The sequence below is a fragment of the Ostrea edulis genome, chromosome 3 (genome assembly GCF_947568905.1).
Source record: "Ostrea edulis chromosome 3, xbOstEdul1.1, whole genome shotgun sequence".
Lineage (NCBI taxonomy): Eukaryota > Metazoa > Mollusca > Bivalvia > Ostreida > Ostreidae > Ostrea > Ostrea edulis.
In genome coordinates, this window is record NC_079166.1 from 9,680,922 (window position 1) to 9,699,365 (window position 18,444).

The 18,444-nt window shown below is 36.8% G+C and overlaps 3 protein-coding genes across 15 annotated transcripts in view; 2 read left to right on the forward strand and 1 right to left on the reverse strand.

Moving 5' to 3' along the window:
• The first annotated feature begins 6,040 nt into the window (after nucleotides 1-6,040).
• Nucleotides 6,041-8,050, forward strand: LOC130053201 (uncharacterized). Its single transcript, XM_056159943.1, has 2 exons — nucleotides 6,041-6,404; nucleotides 6,712-8,050. Exons 1-2 carry the CDS (start codon nucleotides 6,228-6,230, stop codon nucleotides 7,831-7,833), a joined length of 1,299 nt encoding a protein of 432 aa, XP_056015918.1. The 5' UTR covers nucleotides 6,041-6,227; the 3' UTR covers nucleotides 7,834-8,050.
• Nucleotides 8,051-8,407: 357 nt separating this feature from the next.
• Nucleotides 8,408-10,892, reverse strand: LOC125681635 (uncharacterized). Its single transcript, XM_048921796.2, has 2 exons — nucleotides 10,691-10,892; nucleotides 8,408-10,176 (listed from the first exon to the last, which is right to left on the reverse strand). The coding sequence occupies exons 1-2, from the start codon at nucleotides 10,855-10,857 to the stop codon at nucleotides 8,583-8,585; spliced, it is 1,761 nt and encodes a 586-aa protein (XP_048777753.2). The 5' UTR covers nucleotides 10,858-10,892; the 3' UTR covers nucleotides 8,408-8,582.
• A 2,047-nt stretch (nucleotides 10,893-12,939) lies between these two features.
• Nucleotides 12,940-18,444, forward strand: part of LOC125675068 (uncharacterized) — a 39,258-nt gene continuing 33,753 nt past the window's right edge. For 5 of the 13 annotated variants that reach the window (XM_056159938.1, XM_056159932.1, XM_056159933.1 and 2 more), the window contains exon 1: nucleotides 12,946-13,285. In XM_056159938.1, coding sequence (XP_056015913.1) covers nucleotides 13,222-13,285 — 64 coding nt within the window. In that variant the 5' untranslated portion in view covers nucleotides 12,946-13,221. Of the gene's footprint in view, nucleotides 13,286-18,444 lie in introns of all 13 variants that reach the window. The other 8 variants (XM_056159940.1, XM_056159942.1, XM_056159939.1 and 5 more) reach the window with 4 other exon arrangements.

Genomic DNA, 18,444 nt, shown 5'->3' on the forward strand with positions numbered 1-18,444 from the left:
AGGTTAGGCTCTACAGGGACTAGGTTATACTCTACAGGGACTGGGTTATACTCTATAGGGACTAGGTTATGCTCTACAGGGACTAGGTTATACTCTACAGGGACTAGGTTATCCTCTACAGGGACTAGGTTATACTCTACAGGGACTGGGTTATACTCTACAGGGACTAGGTTATGCTCTACAGGGACTAGGTTATGCTCTACAGGGACTGGGTTATACTCTACAGGGACTAGGTTATCCTCTACAGGGACTAGGTTATACTCTACAGGGAATAGGTTATGCTCTACAGGGACTAGGTTATACTCTACAGGGACTAGGTTATACTCTACAGGGACTAGGTTATATTCTACAGGGACTAGGTTATGCTCTACAGGGACTGGGTTATACTCTACAGGGACTAGGTTATGCTCTACAGGGACTAGGTTATACTCTACAGGGACTAGGTTATGCTCTACAGGGACTGGGTTATACTCTACAGGGACTAGGTTATACTCTACAGGGAATAGGTTATGCTCTACAGGGACTAGGTTATACTCTACAGGGACTAGGTTATACTCTACAGGGACTAGGTTATGCTCTACAGGGACTAGGTTATACTCTACAGGGACTGGGTTATACTCTACAGGGACTAGGTTATCCTCTACAGGGACTAGGTTATACTCTACAGGGAATAGGTTATGCTCTACAGGGACTAGGTTATACTCTACAGGGACTAGGTTATATTCTACAGGGACTAGGTTATGCTCTACAGGGACTGGGTTATACTCTACAGGGACTGGGTTATGCTCTACAGGGACTAGGTTATACTCTACAGGGACTAGGTTATGCTCTACAGGGACTGGGTTATACTCTACAGGGACTAGGTTATGCTCTACAGGGACTGGGTTATACTCTACAGGGACTAGGTTATGCTCTACAGGGACTAGGTTATACTCTACAGGGACTGGGTTATACTCTACAGGGACTAGGTTATCCTCTACAGGGACTAGGTTATGCTCTACAGGGACTAGGTTATACTCTACAGGGACTAGGTTATATTCTACAGGGACTAGGTTATGCTCTACAGGGACTAGGTTATGCTCTACAGGGACTAGGTTATACTCTACAGGGACTAGGTTATGCCCTACAGGGACTAGGTTATATTCTACAGGGACTAGGTTATGCTCTACAGGGACTGGGTTATACTCTACAGGGACTGGGTTATGCTCTACAGGGACTAGGTTATACTCTACAGGGACTAGGTTATGCTCTACAGGGACTAGGTTATATTCTACAGGGACTAGGTTATGCTCTACAGGGACTGGGTTATACTCTACAGGGACTGGGTTATGCTCTACAGGGACTAGGTTATACTCTACAGGGACTAGGTTATGCTCTACAGGGACTGGGTTATACTATACAGGGACTAGGTTATACTCTACAGGGACTATGTTATGCTCTACAGGGACTAGGTTATGCTCTACAGGAAATAGGTTATGCTCTACAGGGACTAAGTTATACTCTACAGGGACTAGATTATACTTTACAGGGACTAGGTTATACTCTACAGGGACTAGATTATACTTTACAGGGACTAGGTTATACTCTAAAGGTACTAGGTTATGCTCTACAGGGACTAGGTTATACTCTACAGGGACTGGGTTATACTCTACAGGGACTGGGTTATACTCTACAGGGACTGGGTTATACTCTACAGGGACTAGGTTATACTCTACAGGGACTAGGTTATACTCTACAGTGTTAGAATCAGGCCCATGAACTGAATCATATCCTAATTAGCGTTAGAGTTAGGCCCGTGAACTCAATCACATTTTATTTAGTGTTAGAATCAGGCCCGTGAACTCAATCACATCCTAATTAGTGTTAGAGTCAGGCCCGTGAACTGGATCATATCCTAATTAGAGGCCAGTGAACTGAATCACATCTTAATCAGTGTTAGAATTAGGCCCGTGAACTGGATCATATCCTAATTAGTGTTAGAATCAGGCCCGTGAACTCAATCACATCCTAATTAGTGTTAGAGTCAGGCCCGTGAACTGAATCATATCCTAATTAAAGGCCCGTGAACTGAATCACATCTTAATTAGTGTTAGAATTAGGCCCGTGAACTGGATCATATCCTAATTAGTGTTAGAATCAGGCCCGTGAACTGGATCATATCCTAATTAGTGTTAGAATCAGGCCCGTGAACTGGATCACATCCTAATTAGCGTTAGAGTTAGGCCCGTGAACTCAATCACATTTTATTTAGTGTTAGAATCAGGCCGGTGAACTGGATCACATCCAAATTAGTGTTAGAATCAGGCCCGTGAACTCAATCACATCCTAATTAGTGTTAAAGTCAGGCCCGTGAACTGGATCATATCCTAATTAGAGGCCCGTGAACTGAATCACATCTTAATCAGTGTTAGAATTAGGCCCGTGAACTGGATCATATCCTAATTAGTGTTAGAATCAGGGCCGTGAACTCAATCACATCCTAATTAGTGTTAGAGTCAGGCCCGTGAACTGAATCATATCCTAATTAGAGGCCCGTGAACTGAATCACATCTTAATTAGTGGTAGAATGAGGTCTGTGAACATGATCATATCCTAATTAGTGTTAGAATAAGGCCTGTGAACTCAATCACATCCTAATTAGTGTTAGAGTCGGGCCCGTGAACTGGATCACATCCTAATTAGTGTTAGAATCAGGCCCGTGAACTCAATCACATCCTAATTAGTGTTAGAGTCAGGCCCGTGAACTGGATCATATCCTAATTAGAGGCCCGTGAACTGAATCACATCTTAATCAGTGTTAGAATTAGCCCGTGAACTGAATCATATCCTAATTAAAGGCCCGTGAACTGAATCACATCTTAATTAGTGTTAGAATTAGGCCCGTGAACTGGATCATATCCTAATTAGTGTTAGAATCAGGCCCGTGAACTGGATCATATCCTAATTAGTGTTAGAATCAGGCCCGTGAACTGGATCACATCCTAATTAGCGTTAGAGTTAGGCCCGTGAACTCAATCACATTTTATTTAGTGTTAGAATCAGGCCGGTGAACTGGATCACATCCAAATTAGTGTTAGAATCAGGCCCGTGAACTCAATCACATCCTAATTAGTGTTAAAGTCAGGCCCGTGAACTGGATCATATCCTAATTAGAGGCCCGTGAACTGAATCACATCTTAATCAGTGTTAGAATTAGGCCCGTGAACTGGATCATATCCTAATTAGTGTTAGAATCAGGGCCGTGAACTCAATCACATCCTAATTAGTGTTAGAGTCAGGCCCGTGAACTGAATCATATCCTAATTAGAGGCCCGTGAACTGAATCACATCTTAATTAGTGGTAGAATGAGGTCTGTGAACATGATCATATCCTAATTAGTGTTAGAATAAGGCCTGTGAACTCAATCACATCCTAATTAGTGTTAGAGTCGGGCCCGTGAACTGGATCACATCCTAATTAGTGTTAGAATCAGGCCCGTGAACTCAATCACATCCTAATTAGTGTTAGAGTCAGGCCCGTGAACTGGATCATATCCTAATTAGAGGCCCGTGAACTGAATCACATCTTAATCAGTGTTAGAATTAGCCCGTGAACTGGATCATATCCTAATTAGAGGCCCGTGAACTGAATCACATCTTAATTAGTGGTAGAATGAGGTCTGTGAACTGGATCATATTCTAATTAGTGTTAGAATGAGGCCCGTGAACTCAATCACATCCTAATTAGTGTTAGAGTCGGGCCCGTGAACTGGATCACATCCTAATTAGTGTTAGAATCAGGCCCGTGAACTCAATCACATCCTAATTAGTGTTAGAGTCAGGCCCGTGAACTGGATCATATCCTAATTAGAGGCCCGTGAACTGAATCACATCTTAATCAGTGTTAGAATCAGGCCCGTGAACTGAATCATATCCTAATTAGAGGCCCGTGAACTGAATCACATCTTAATTAGTGTTAGAATTAGGCCCGTGAAATGGATCATATCCTATTTAGAGGTCCATGAACTGAATCACATCTTAATCAGTGTTAAAATTAGGCCTGTGAACTGGATCATATCCTAATTAGAGGCCCGTGAACTGAATCACATCTTAATTAGTGTTAGAATCAGGTCCGTGAACTGGATCATATTCTAATTAGTGTTAGAATGAGGCCCGTGAACTCAATCACATCCTAATTAGTGTTAGAGTCAGGCCCGTGAACTGGGTCATATCCTAATTAGAGGCCAGTGCACTGAATCACATCTTAATTAGTGTTAGAATTAGGCCCGTGAACTGGATCATATCCTAATTAGTGTTAGAATCAGGCCTGTGTACTCAATCACATCCTAATTAGTGTTAGAATCAGACCCATGAACGCAATCACATCCTAATTAGTGTTAGAATTAGGCCCGTGAACTGGATCACATCCTAATTAGAGGCCAGTGAACTGAATCACATCTTGATTAGTGTTAGAATGAGGTCCGTGAACTGGATCATATCCTAATTAGTGTTAGAATCAGGCCCGTGAACTCAATCACATCCTAATTAGTGTTAGAGTCGGGCCCGTGAACTGGATCACATCCTAATTAGTGTTAAAATCAGGCCCGTGAACTCAATCACATCCTAATTAGTGTTAGAATCAGGCCCGTGAACTGGATCATATCCTAATTAGTGTTAGAATCAGGCCCGTGAACTCAATCACATCCTAATTAGTGTTAGAGTCAGGCCCGTGAACTGGATCATATCCTAATTAGAGACCTGTTAACTGAATCACATCTTAATTAGTGGTAGAATGAGGTCTGTGAACATGATCATATCCTAATTAGTGTTAGAATAAGGCCCGTGAACTCAATCACATCCTAATTAGTGTTAGAGTCGGGCCCGTGAACTGGATCACATCCTAATTAGTGTTAGAATCAGGCCCGTGAACTCAATCACATCCTAATTAGTGTTAGAGTCAGGCCCGTGAAATGGATCATATCCTATTTAGAGGTCCATGAACTGAATCACATCTTAATCAGTGTTAAAATTAGGCCCGTGAACTGGATCATATCCTAATTAGTGTTAGAATCAGGCCCGTGAACTCAATCACATCTTAATTAGTGTTAGAGTCAGGCCCGTGAACTGGATCATATCCTAATTAGAGACCTGTTAACTGAATCACATCTTAATTAGTGGTAGAATGAGGTCCATGAACATGATCATATCCTAATTAGTGTTAGAATAAGGCCCGTGAACTCAATCACATCCTAATTAGTGTTAGAGTCGGGCCCGTGAACTGAATCATATCCTAATTAGAGACCTGTTAACTGAATCACATCTTAATTAGTGGTAGAATGAGGTCCGTGAACTCAATCACATCCTAATTAGTGTTAGAATCAGGCCCGTGAACTGAATCATATCCTAATTAGAGGCCCGTGAACTGAATCACATCTTAATTAGTGTTAGAATTAGGCCCGTGAAATGGATCATATCCTATTTAGAGATCCATGAACTGAATCACATCTTAATCAGTGTTAAAATTAGGCCCGTGAACTGGATCATATCCTAATTAGAGGCCCGTGAACTGAATCACATCTTAATTAGTGTTAAAATCAGGTCCGTGAACTGGATCATATTCTAATTAGTGTTAGAATGAGGCCCGTGAACTCAATCACATCCTAATTAGTGTTAGAATCAGGCCTGTGAACTGGGTCATATCCTAATTAGAGGCCCGTGAACTGAATCACATCTTAATTAGTGTTAGAATCAGGTCCGTGAACTGGATCATATTCTAATTAGTGTTAGAATGAGGCCCGTGAACTCAATCACATCCTAATTAGTGTTAGAGTCAGGCCCATGAACTCAATCACATCCTAATTAGAGGCCAGTGCAATCAATCAGACTGCACGTTGAATAGTATTCATGTCTTTTATAGTTTTCAAGTTTTATTTTTTGCCTTTTTGTTTATTATGTCCAAAAACGATGGGTTATTAAAACAAATTTACGGTGGCATATAAACACCCCTAAATATGTATAAAAAAAAATTTTTAAAAAAAATAATGAAAATTTAATGGTTTGTATCTACATGTACCAGGAAACAAATGTTCTTAAGAAGTCTCAACAAGAGCCATAATTTCAAGCCAAAATATGTTTTTGTGAACAAAACAAACGAGTATTTTTTCAATTTACAATATTATTTTTAGGCGGAAAAATTCTCTAGGAAAAGGAAACCACCCACTCCACGGAGCAATCCTGTTTCTAAAAGAATGTTAAAGGACGTGTCAGAAGCATTACTATCCTTACAAGATGAGGCAATACCTTCAACTTCTACTAGCACTTGTGATATGCATCGTGGCCATATTAAGGAGAACAGAACAAATATAGTCAACCATGATCAGTCTGACACTATATGTACTGGGACCGGGTCTGATATGAATCAGAATGTAAGTTCTTTTTTCAGTTTCCTGAAACCTGCAAAATTTTGTCCATTTTAAGTAAAGCATACCTGCATTCATAACATCAAAAGGAGTTACATGTTAATTGTACCATTTTTGAATGACATTCGTAGATATTCACATTTATAAACTTTCTTCAGTTTAAACAAATATCTCGAATATAATATTCTTGACACTCATTTTATGTCTTATTTTTGTATATTTTGTCTGAAACTTAAGGATTTGTAAAGACTAAAATTTTCATTAAATATGTCTCATAACTTTTGAATGACACATGTACATTTGAATTTCTCAGGAACATGTCAAACAGGAGCAGACCCAAAAGAACGCAATTCATTGTGCAACACAAATACAAGATTGTGGGACACAAACTACTTTTCATTGCAGTGATACTCTTGCCAATAAAATTGAGAGAAGGCTGAGGAAAAATGAAGGGCATTCAAAGCAAAAGAGTCCGCAAAAACAGAACACCAAAAACAAGTTTGATTACGAGCAATTGACAACAAAAGGAAAACTTTTTAAATTTTACACAGGTTTAAATGTTGAACAATTTAACCACTTTTTTAAGGTCTTGGAAAATGCCGGAGGTGTATATGAACTGAAATATTGGAAAGGAAATAAAACAAAATCACCAAAGAAAAGGCGAAACGACTCAAAACAACGACAAACCAAACTATCGACAAGAAATCAGTTATTATTGGTTCTTATGAAGTTAAGGCATAGGTTTCCAAATAAAGATCTTGCATACAGATATGGAGTAAGCATCAGTACTGTCTCTTCAACAATTAACACTTGGATTCAATATTTATATAAAGTTACTGGTGGTATTCGTAAAAAAATGTTTCCATCTAGGGCTTTAATTCAAAAACATTTGCCTGCTTGCTTTAGGTCCTTCAAAAATGTCCGTGTGATAATTGATTGCTTTGAGATATTTACTCAGTCATCACGGGATTTTGCTGAGCAAGGTAATATGTATTCCTCGTATAAAAATAATCCAACATTGAAATGTTTGGTTGGTGTTGCACCTACAGGAGCAGTTACATTTTTATCAGATGTATATGAGGGAAGTATATCAGACAAGGAGATAACTGTAAAGTCTGGTTTGGCTGACTTGCTTAATCCTGGAGACTTGGTGATAGCGGATCGAGGGTTTTTGATTCGGGATATACTGAACCCAAGAAAAGTAGACCTTAACATTCCACCATTTCTTTCAGGAAGAGATCGACTAACCCCTCAAGAAGAAATATTGACAAAACGCATTGCACGAGTACGCATTCATGTGGAACGAGCAATTGAGCGCATGAAAAAATTTAAAATAATAGGAACAACAATACCTCTTAGTCTCGAACCAGTAGCCACAGAAATAGTGCATATAATTGGATTTCTAGTCAATTACCAAAGTCCACTTGTAAAATGAGCATTGAACATTAAACTTGATAAAATAATTCTAAATTTATAAATGAATTCCAGCCTGACCTTGCATTCATTAGAGAAGTATCTTTTTGTTGCATGATTTTTTTCTTCAGTACATTTATTGTGGTTCAGATGATTGGGCTAATATCTGCTTGATTATTATAGTTCGTCTTTTACTGCCTTTGTTTTCTTTTGACCACTTGTTTGGGGGGGGGGGGGGGGGGGGGTTGAGATCTCACTAGTTTAACCCCACCACATTTCATGTGCCTGGCCCAAGTCGGGTATTGTGGTCACAAGTTTGTCTGTATTTTTGTGTTAAATGTTACGTAATGTACATGTACATTTTGGTAATATTCATGCAAGAGCGACTAAAATTTTACATATACACGTTTTATTTATTTGAGGCAATTTTCACAAGGAGTGGAGTTCCACCCTTATGGAAGGCCTTTTGGAGACCTCTAGATTTGTGGATTGAGTGTGGTCTCTGAAACTTACAAATGTAGTCTATATCTTTTCACACATTGTGAAAGTGTGACACTGTTCAAAACCAATAAAAATCTGAATCTATAATTATTTTTTTTTGCTTTTTTATGTACAAAAATACATGTAAATGAAGAAGTCAAGACATTTGATATATCATATGTGTATCTCATAGAAAATAATAACATTATTTATTTTACTCTTTATCATTATAAATTGCAGGTGCATGTATGAATATTTGCACTGATGAACACTTGCAATATATACATGTATTTAAAGTTCTACTGGCAAGAGTTTTCTTGGAATCCTCATTTCTAGGTATTCCGGCATCATACATTTATGATGAAATAAAATTAATTTATCTCGGAGATCATGCCAATATTCTCCATCAAAATGGATTCTCTGAATCAAAGTTTTTGCACTAGACCAAATTACAAAATCACAAAATTTCACATTACAAAGTCCCATTTGCATTTGAACCTGAGCATAGTACTTATGGTTTTTTTTCAAAGACAGGATACCATTTTCTATTGTATAACACAAGTTAAATCGTTGACACGGCTTTAGACTCTCTATACATAATGGGTCTTTGTCTTTCAATACTAATGGACATTTTATTTCCAAAACACCAATAAGATTATTGTTAGCATCATAGATTAGTCCATCTGGGCTACATCCTAATTCAGGGTACTCGGGATTTATCCAGAAACCACTTTTTCTTGTTGTTTCATTGTTTCCCTTACTCAGATTAACATATTGCGTAAATGCATTATCTTCATTTTCTTGTCCATACTTTAAACTTTTCAATTGGGGAAGCTTTTTGCCCCATAGAATCCGCTCCAAAAGGTTATATTTAGCCCTTGGGCTTTTAACACTACTGACTTCCTTTGCTACAGATGCAGTTATTCTACAATTGCGACTGCTGTGCCACATAATAGATTCAGCCTGTCTATCAGTGTTTGGGACTTCATAAGGTTCAGATGCATCTTGTTTGATCAAATTCAAAGAATAATTGGTTCTTTCATTTAAATTTTTAATGTCAACCACATAATCACTATATTCAATTTCTAATATTTGGTCAAACATACAATATGATCCAGAATTTGGCAATGTAGCAATAAATTCATTTGCAAATTTAGTTTCATCCAATTTAGTAGTCATAGGATTATAATTTCTGTACCTATCCGCTTTTAACTTTTTGTTGTATGATGTGGAAAAACATGGCTGAGGTTGCCTTTTAGCCTTCCGTCCTACATTCCATGTACATAGCTTGCTAGTGCAAGCATCTGGATCGTATCCAAACTGTAATGTGTAATCCTCCAAAGCAAATAATAACGAAGCTATATGGTTACATCGTCCCATTGCTGAAGCTTTACAATCACACGAGGCATCCAATATTTTCCCAGATGGAGATCCCAAAGTTAAAGTCACATGATATAGCTTTTGTTGAGTGTATGATGCCATCACAGTTGATTTGACAAAAAAGTATTCACCTTTTGCAATGCTCTTAATATCTTTTACATGGCCGCTGGCAAAATATTGACGTCCTTTCACCATCGGTTTTGAAGTATTGAAGTCTGTCAAATTGTCTTCACTTTCACTATCAGACGTCGACGTTTTACTTTTTTTCTCATATACTTTGGCAGTTAGTATTATATGTTCATATATTCTTCCATAACAGAATCCTTTAGGAATACTCCCTGAAGGAAATTTTTGCCAACCACTTGTAGGTAAAAGAGGTATCATATCAGCTGATGATTTACTGCGGGCAGTGGATAACACCTCTCGTACTTTCTCCTCGTACCAGATTCCCCCATCCACAGAAATTATGATGTCTGTGTTCTTGGACTCTATGCATTCTAGGCACCTAAAAAAATGACAAATGTAATTTCTAAGCATATGCATGAATGGCGTGCTGATATGTATGCTTATATATTAGGTGTTTCAAGAACTTTTAAGAAGGCCACTGTTTGAATGTTTTATTTCATATAAAGTATTTTTTATTTGCAGTAGATCTGCTGTAATTTAATTGACAAAGGAGATTACCATTTACATACACATTTGTAATCGACCACTATATGTCAATAATTTCAAATAACAAGAATTGAATATATTCATTTACAACCTAAGACAATTAAGCCTCTAGCAAAATCGTCTTGACCCTCCCACACCCCCCCTTTTTTATTCGCTACACATGAAAATGTATGCAATGAATCGCTGACAGAACGATACTCCCGTGGTAAATGAATTAAGATATAGTTTTAAGACGTATTTTTACCAATCATAATTATAATATATACGGATGATGAACAATAACTCGTGGTGTACAGCGTGTATATACATGGGATGAAAATGTACGCATGTGTTTAAGTGTTTCTTACCTTTTGACTAATTCGGGTTTTGTACCCGCTTGTAACATTCCCCTGCATTCTAACCATCGCTTCAGTTCAACGACTGAATGTTCTGACACATCAGAACAACGAAACTTCGCTCCAGGAACATCAGTTTCCTCTAACTTTATAGAATAGATTTTGTCGGACACTGCCATTGTTTGTACTACACTTTCACTTTCGCGTATCACGTGATTACGGGTGGGTGTAAATGTAGTCTGGGACATATGTCCCGGGACATATGTCCCGCGATGTCCGATATTGATGTTTGCCGATTTATCGTTATACATTAGTTTTTCTTCAATTATCTTACTGAATGTACTTTAAGACGATCACCAAGAGTCTTCATTGTGAATTTGGTGTGTGGAAATTGCCTAATTATTTAATAAATGGCTTTTATTTTTTCTTCAGGGTGTAAAGGTAGTCCCGAAGATTTTACGAAGAAAATGCATTTCCGGTTTTGGTTTTTGCCTTGTTTAAGTACAAAGCACAATCTGACTAAAGTACAGACCTATATTATTATATATATAATAATATAGGTCTGAACTTTAGTCAGATTGGTACAAAGCACTTATAATCTTTAAATATTGTGTCCAATTGATAATCATAATAGGCTATTTTATCTGGTTATTTGAAATAATCTCACTAATCAATACATTTAACGGGTTTTTATATCCTTTTTTTCTCGGGACATCGCAGTTAAATGAGATACTAATGAGAGAATCGGACTGATATGAAAACATTAAATCCGAGTTCATCTAAAGACTAATTTATTATTATTATTATTATTACTATCCAAAAGCAATGTTAGACGATTAAATTCAATGTAATTGTAATTCATATACAATATCGTGGAAAGATCAATAAAATTGATATTGGGGTTGTCAGCCGTAAGTTAATTAAACATGTAAAGTATGACCAGCTCTTGCCACGTGGAGGCCACCCCTCTAAAGAGTCATAGTTTTATTAATTTGATATTTTGCTAAATCTGCACGGAATCATATATTTACTTTTTTCTCATACTTTATTTTAAAAATGAAATATATATATTATTTATTTGATAGTTTGCTAAATCTGCACCGAATCATATATTTACTTTTTTCTTGTATTTTATTTTCAAAATGAAATATCTAGATTTTTAATTTCGGCAATGTAATTAAAGAGTGTTCTTATGTTTATAAACAAACCAGTGAGATGTTAATTTTGTAATTTAAAGCATCTTAAAATTTGAAAAAGCAAGAAAATTTTGATCATTAAAGGTGGAAAAAAATTTGTATTTTAGAATGAAATTATTTATGTTCTGCCTGTTTTAATTTAAAATTTCTTTAGCACTATCATACACACTAAAAATAAATACTACAGTAGGTCTACTGCTAATGCTACATGTATAAGCACTACGAACAACATCCGCAACACCATGAGAAGCTTTGTGAATAATCGCCTTGAAAATTCACGCAACGATTGTGGTACAACCTTTCACAGATGTCGCATGATGTCATATTGTCAAAGATGTCAGGTAGATTGCAATCAAGTCCTATAAAATCCAGATCCCCTGCCTCATAAAGTGCCCCCCCCCCCCCCCCCCCCCCCCCCCCCCGTAGCCACAATTCCTGGATCCGTCCCTGTTCATTACAAACTGCAACATCTACATTAACTGTAGATATTCCATAGAGAGGGCAGTTTTTATATATTTACATGTATTTCTATTCAGGTATAAAATATCACAGAATGTCATATGATTGTAAATTTAAAATAACAAATTTAAACCCGGCATAATCTATAGCACTATTCAGTTATAATTTAACAGTTAAAAAATAAGTGACTGTATGAATAACATAACAAAATATATTGATACCAAATCTTATTATTTATGGTACTTTATATCAGTTGTAATTAATTTTCCTTACTAAATATATTACACTTAAAATCACTGGTATAGCTATTCATAATACGGGTTGAAACTGTCACCTTATTCCGGTTTTAATTTTACACTCTTCGTGTCGAGTCAACCACCGAAGCGATGTCCCATAAAAAGAAGGACGAGCATTCATATAACATGCTGAATATTTCGTAAATCTTTTTATCATGATATCAAACAATATCTAAACAAGAGCAAAAGCAACATAAAACACAGAAAAGGTTTTACTTCAATTATTAACAAGGCAAAAACAAAAACCGGAAATGTGATTACACACCACACGATTTATGACGTAGCGTACGATCTACGCTATAGCCTTTCCGGTTACAATCGCTTTGGGTTATGACTAGATGGTATATATCCCTCAAAAGCAGGTGACCCACTAGTTTTCTAGTCATAACCATCGCTTTGTGGATTGTTCAGAGTCATTACGATCACTTTATACGTATAGACACGATTACTTTACGAGTACATACGTAAACTTTACGATTAAGGAAAGGTATAAAAGACGCAAAATCTGACAGTTTCTTTCAGTTGTTATCAAGACACCAAAGAAGTTACACGGCAGGGTCTATAAGCCCGTGAACTGATACAATCAGCGGCCATGGTGAAAAAAGATGAAAACTTGCGTGTTTTCAGCACAGCTATTCAGGAACCTAGATCTAAAGGTAATGATTCGTTATTTTTCTTCAAGTATTCGATAGACCTTACCCAGGTCATGAAACCACTGAGCTGACACGTGAACCTTTGGAGAAGCTAAAATGATATGTTGAGGCCGGGCTTCTTATCCATTTTGTTCTCAATTTATATGTAAATTTTGTAATGTTCATGTTTTGATCGGGTTCAATTTAAACAGTATCTATTAGCCAAATACTCAGTACATGAATAAAATTAGGCAGCAGAAACAGCCCATTTTAGTTTTCTCACAGGGTTTTAAAGGTCATTTGAAACGATATCCTAAAGAAATTGAGTTAAGTTTGGAAATTCATTAAGGTTTATTAAACAATAATTCATATTTAATTTTTTTATTCAATGCATTGTAACGTCATAACAGCTGATCAAATGTACTCGATCACGAAAATGATTTTTGATGATCGCAGCTATTTCCCTTGCTGATGACGTCAAAAAGACCCACTGTGATGTAAACAACTAGGCCTATAGACTTATAACATGGTATAACTACATGTAAGTATTAACCGCATAGCTTTGAAAAATGCCACAGTGTGCTGCATTTAATTGTAGTAAATGTGTTAGGTCGTAGAAGAGGTGCATATGTACCTCTACCCAAGGGATACTAGATTTAGAAGAAAAAAATATATGGGTATACAAAATCTCCGACGTGATGGATTTGTTGTCATGAACACTGCACTTCAGTACATCCGTCGGTAGCCAAACAATGTGGACACAAATAGATCAATTTAAAATCAGACGCTGTGTCAGTCATTTCTTATTTTCCAAAGACTGAGACAAATCAAAATATGAATTAAAGTCAACCGCTTACAGGGGTCAACATTAACGTTTGTCCACTTGTTCGGTACCAGTGGAAAAATATTTCGGACAAATGAGTATTGATGGGCACTTGTCCGATTGGACAAATGCTTTTTTATGTAAAGAAGTATCCAAACAATTGGAAGTAATGCATGAAAAATGAACTTCGATCCCGATATCAATTGCTATGTAAACTAGCTGAGTCACACTCGATCGGGATCGGAGTTCACTTATTGCGTACTACTTTCAATCATCCATGGATCTTACAAAGTCATTGATTCAAGATAGGAAGTCTAGATAAAATTTTGTTTAAGTGTTTGTTGTTTTTATCAAGAGAATAAGATCAAAAATCAATCAAGCAGGTATAACAATGGACTATATCTAAGTAAATTAAATACAGTTTTCAAGTTGACAGTATTAGATCATTTTTGAAATTTTTTCGGACAAGTGAAGTTGAAGTTCGGACAAGTAAATATCTTTGTCCCTTGTCCGAATGGACAAGTAGGAAAAAAAGTTAATGTTGAGCCCTAGCTGGCTTAGTTAAAAAAAAACTGGAAGTATGTAGGCCCTGTTACTAAATTACATAATGGTTGATTATCATTGTAACCACAAAAACACATTCCATCAGTGAGCATAAACTTTGAATAAATTTACTCAAAATTATATTCTATTTTCATATTTTATCTACATTACAAACTCGATCAGTCAACTATATTCGTATAATTTCATGTTTATTAGGCCTAGGCTTAAATACCTGTAATATACCTACACTAGTATCCCAAAAGTGTGTAATTTTTATTTTCTTATTAATTGTAAAATTCAGTTGAGTTAAAATTGTAAATAAACCTTTCATTCTGAAATTCAAAAAGAAAATCATGAAGTATCGTTCAGAAATTATAACTTATATCAGTACATGCTTATTAACAAATTGATAATTTTTTTCTTCCATTAAAATAATATTTGAACAGCGGGGATGTAAAGTGAGAAAGTAAATACCTGCTATTATAGAATTAAATGCAAGCCATTTCTATATCAATCTAATTAAAATTAGATGTTAGATCTGCTCACATACTCGTTTGTGTAGCGAGTAAGTGAGTGGATCTAGCATCTAATTTTAATTAGATTGTTTCTATATATAACTTACGATTGTAAAATATAGAAGTCCCCCCCCCCTCCAATTAAAAACAACAATTTGTGAATTTTATACTTGCATTAGGACACATGTACATGAGGAAACACTAGATGGTTATGAAGAACCGTGTGCCAGTACAACAGATGACATTCATGATACATTGGCCACTTTTAGGGTACTCTACTCATACAAGGACATTTTAAATAGCGCTATTTCAATATTGTGGTTATTTGTATCCCGTGGGGATCCAGGTTAGAATAGGTCCTCAGTACCCCTTTGTTTGTTGAAAGAGGCGGTCCTTCAGATAAGACCGCAAAAACTGAGGTCCCGTGTCACAGCAGGTGTGGCACGATAAAGATCCCTCCCTGCTCAATGGCCATACGTGCCGAGCATAGGCCTTTTGCAGCCCTTGACCGGCAGTGGTAACATCTCCATATGAGTGAAATATTCTCGAGAGGGGCGTAAAACAATATTCAATCAATCGTATAAAAAGGAAAATGGGATTACCATTACAGATTTTATACTATTTTTATTACGATAATTCATAAATGAAATGTACACAAGTTCATACGACTTCTAATCTTTTTAAAATTATAGTTAGACATCAGTATCTAATGTCATGGGGTCTTGAAATCCACAGGCATCTGATGTATGGACAGTACTACACCCCCCCCCCCCCCCCCCGTCTGATTTTTTTTGCAGCCATAATTCCTCCAAAATATGTGGATTCCCTGTCTAAACCCATCCCAATTTCGATTTATGTAATCGTTTTACTTTTCCACTTTTTGTATTATTTAGAGATTGGTCTTCTATCGGCTTTATTATTACCGGTAGAAGGCCAATCTCTAAAGCTTACAAATTGTGGGAAAGGATTACATAATTTGAAATTTGCATGGGATAGATGAGGAATCCATACATTTTGGAGAAGAAATTATCCCCGAAAAAAAAGTCAGAAAAGGCAGTGTTTTCCCTAAGAACCGGCCGCCGGCCAAATTGACCGTTTCAAACGATTTTCTGGCCGGTTCAAATATAAAAAATCAAAAAATAATATGTTGTCAATTTCAGTGATGTTGATTTACACGATCGATCTTTGCAAAGAATGTATGCGGTAGCAATTGGTTGGCTATAAATATATTTCATATTTCTTCCTTGTTTATGTTTTTATCGAGAGCTTTTTGAAACGGCGATTTTGATTGGACGATATTTTAAACTCTCACCTTGCGCGTGAGAAGCACATGGCAGTGAAAAATAATGAAGCGTCGAACGAATACATTACATGATTTCTTCCAGTCAAAACATCGCAAAGGTGTGTATTTAACACCACTGTGACTAACTTGTCTGAGGTAAAAATGTTCAACCCTTTGGTATATATTTAAAAATGTAGGTTAAAAAGTGGCATATGAACAAGGGTCATTTTGCCCCCTGAAATACCTCAGAATGCAGGATTTTGCATCTAATTTTCCAAAATTTCCATACCCCCCCCCCCCCCGGCCTGTTACAATTCTAAATGGGCCTGTTCAAATGAAATGAATGGAAAACACTGAAAGGAGGGGTAGTTGTGGCCATACTTCAGGTACCTGTGCATTGTTCAAGTATCATCCTCTGTTGAAGAACGTTATTCGCTTGCCGTGCATCATTCCTGACTGGTTTAAACTGATATGGTTGAACCACAAAATCGGGCAGTTCGTCAGAAAACAGATATTAGTCCATTAAATGCAGTGAGATATTTCGTTGAACAAAACGGTTGGCCTGCACTATTTTCATTGCGTTGTTTACCTCGTTGGGTCGTTGTGACGTCACGAACACACAGAATCAAGAACGATAAGCGGGTAACAAATTCATTCTATGTACAAGTTTACAGCTTTATTTCTTATCAATCCAAAGACAATAATTTTTTATTAAACACTATTTAACCTTCATTCATACCCATCTTTATGTTTTTAAAGTAAAATGCCACTGTTAGAAATCGTTTCATATGACCTTTAAATATTAAAACATAAATTTGAATGTGATTGAAATATTTTTATACCCCCCTGCTGCCTTCACTGTGACTTGCTTAACCTTTGACGCGACTTGTTTAGAACTGTGTATGCTCTCGACTGCATGCCTCTATTTTACTTATTTCTACCCTCAATCTCTCCAAGTCACTAATTGTGTGATAGAAATTAATGGCCAGGTTAGTCTTGTAGCAAACCTTTCAAGTTTGTAAAACTGTATGAACAGCACTGCCCTTGCGAAAATTGACCAGGATATCACAGGATTTCCTGAGATTTTCTCAAGATTTCCTGGTTAAAAATCCCAGGAAATCTCAGGATAATCCTGGTCCCTGACCTCAGGAATTGTCAGGATGGCATTGGAACAAGGATTTCCCAGGATTTCTCAGGACATCCTGGTGTCAGGCAGAAATATCCTGGGATATCTTGAGAATTCCTGAGACCACAGAATTCCTGTAACTATCCTGGCATCAGGAATATATTATAGTGGCATAAGAATCCTGAAATATCTTGAGATTTCCTGGGATCACAATCCTAGCCTCAGGAATTTGACTTAGAGGTGTAAAAATCCTGAGATATCTTGAGATATTCCTGAGACCACGATTCCAAGCATTATCCTGACCTCGGGAATATTTCATGGAAGTATAAATCTTGAAATATTCCTGAGATCAAGAATTCACCACACTCTCCTGACGTCTGGAATTCTGTGACTTTTTTGAAACTCTCAGTGCATTTCAGGGTTGAAACTGTCCCGTTCTTTTACACTAAAAAAAAATGACAATGAAAAAAAAGGAATTATCAATCAATTTATTCTTTTTCTTCTTGTATCAAATGTCTATTTCTGAGGAGTTTCAATCTATCTCTCATAATATTATGGATGGCCGTGATGGTGACACCCTCAAAAGTTTCTGCTATTAGTCCTGTTAAAGTAGAAAGAGATAACTATTCTAATACAGTCATTTGAATGTTTACGTAGGTCCCCAAGTAAAAAATCAACATGTTACTAAGATTTTTCATATGATTTTCTTTCGGGAAAAAAAATTACCTTCAATTATTGTCCTCTTTTCTTCTTTGAGTCCTTTTTTTTGGCCCTTTTTGGTACCGACCCCCATGACATTGGAAGTTGTCAACTCCTCAATAGAGAACAACTTCAAGAGTAAAAAGTTAATCCCCTCACTGCAGTTCTTTTTCAATTTTAAGGATGATTTCAGCT

Bases quoted from the DNA above. Each gene is read 5' to 3' on its own strand.
- LOC130053201 (XM_056159943.1), top strand. From the start codon at position 6,228: ATGTTAAAGGACGTGTCAGAAGCATTACTATCCTTACAAGATGAGGCA. The intron at 6,405-6,711 runs GTAAGTTCTTTT...TGAATTTCTCAG, and splicing joins GGTCTGATATGAATCAGAAT to GAACATGTCAAACAGGAGCA.
- LOC125681635 (XM_048921796.2), bottom strand. From the start codon at position 10,857: ATGGCAGTGTCCGACAAAATCTATTCTATAAAGTTAGAGGAAACTGAT. The intron at 10,177-10,690 runs GTAAGAAACACT...TCATTTTTTTAG, and splicing joins AAACCCGAATTAGTCAAAAG to GTGCCTAGAATGCATAGAGT.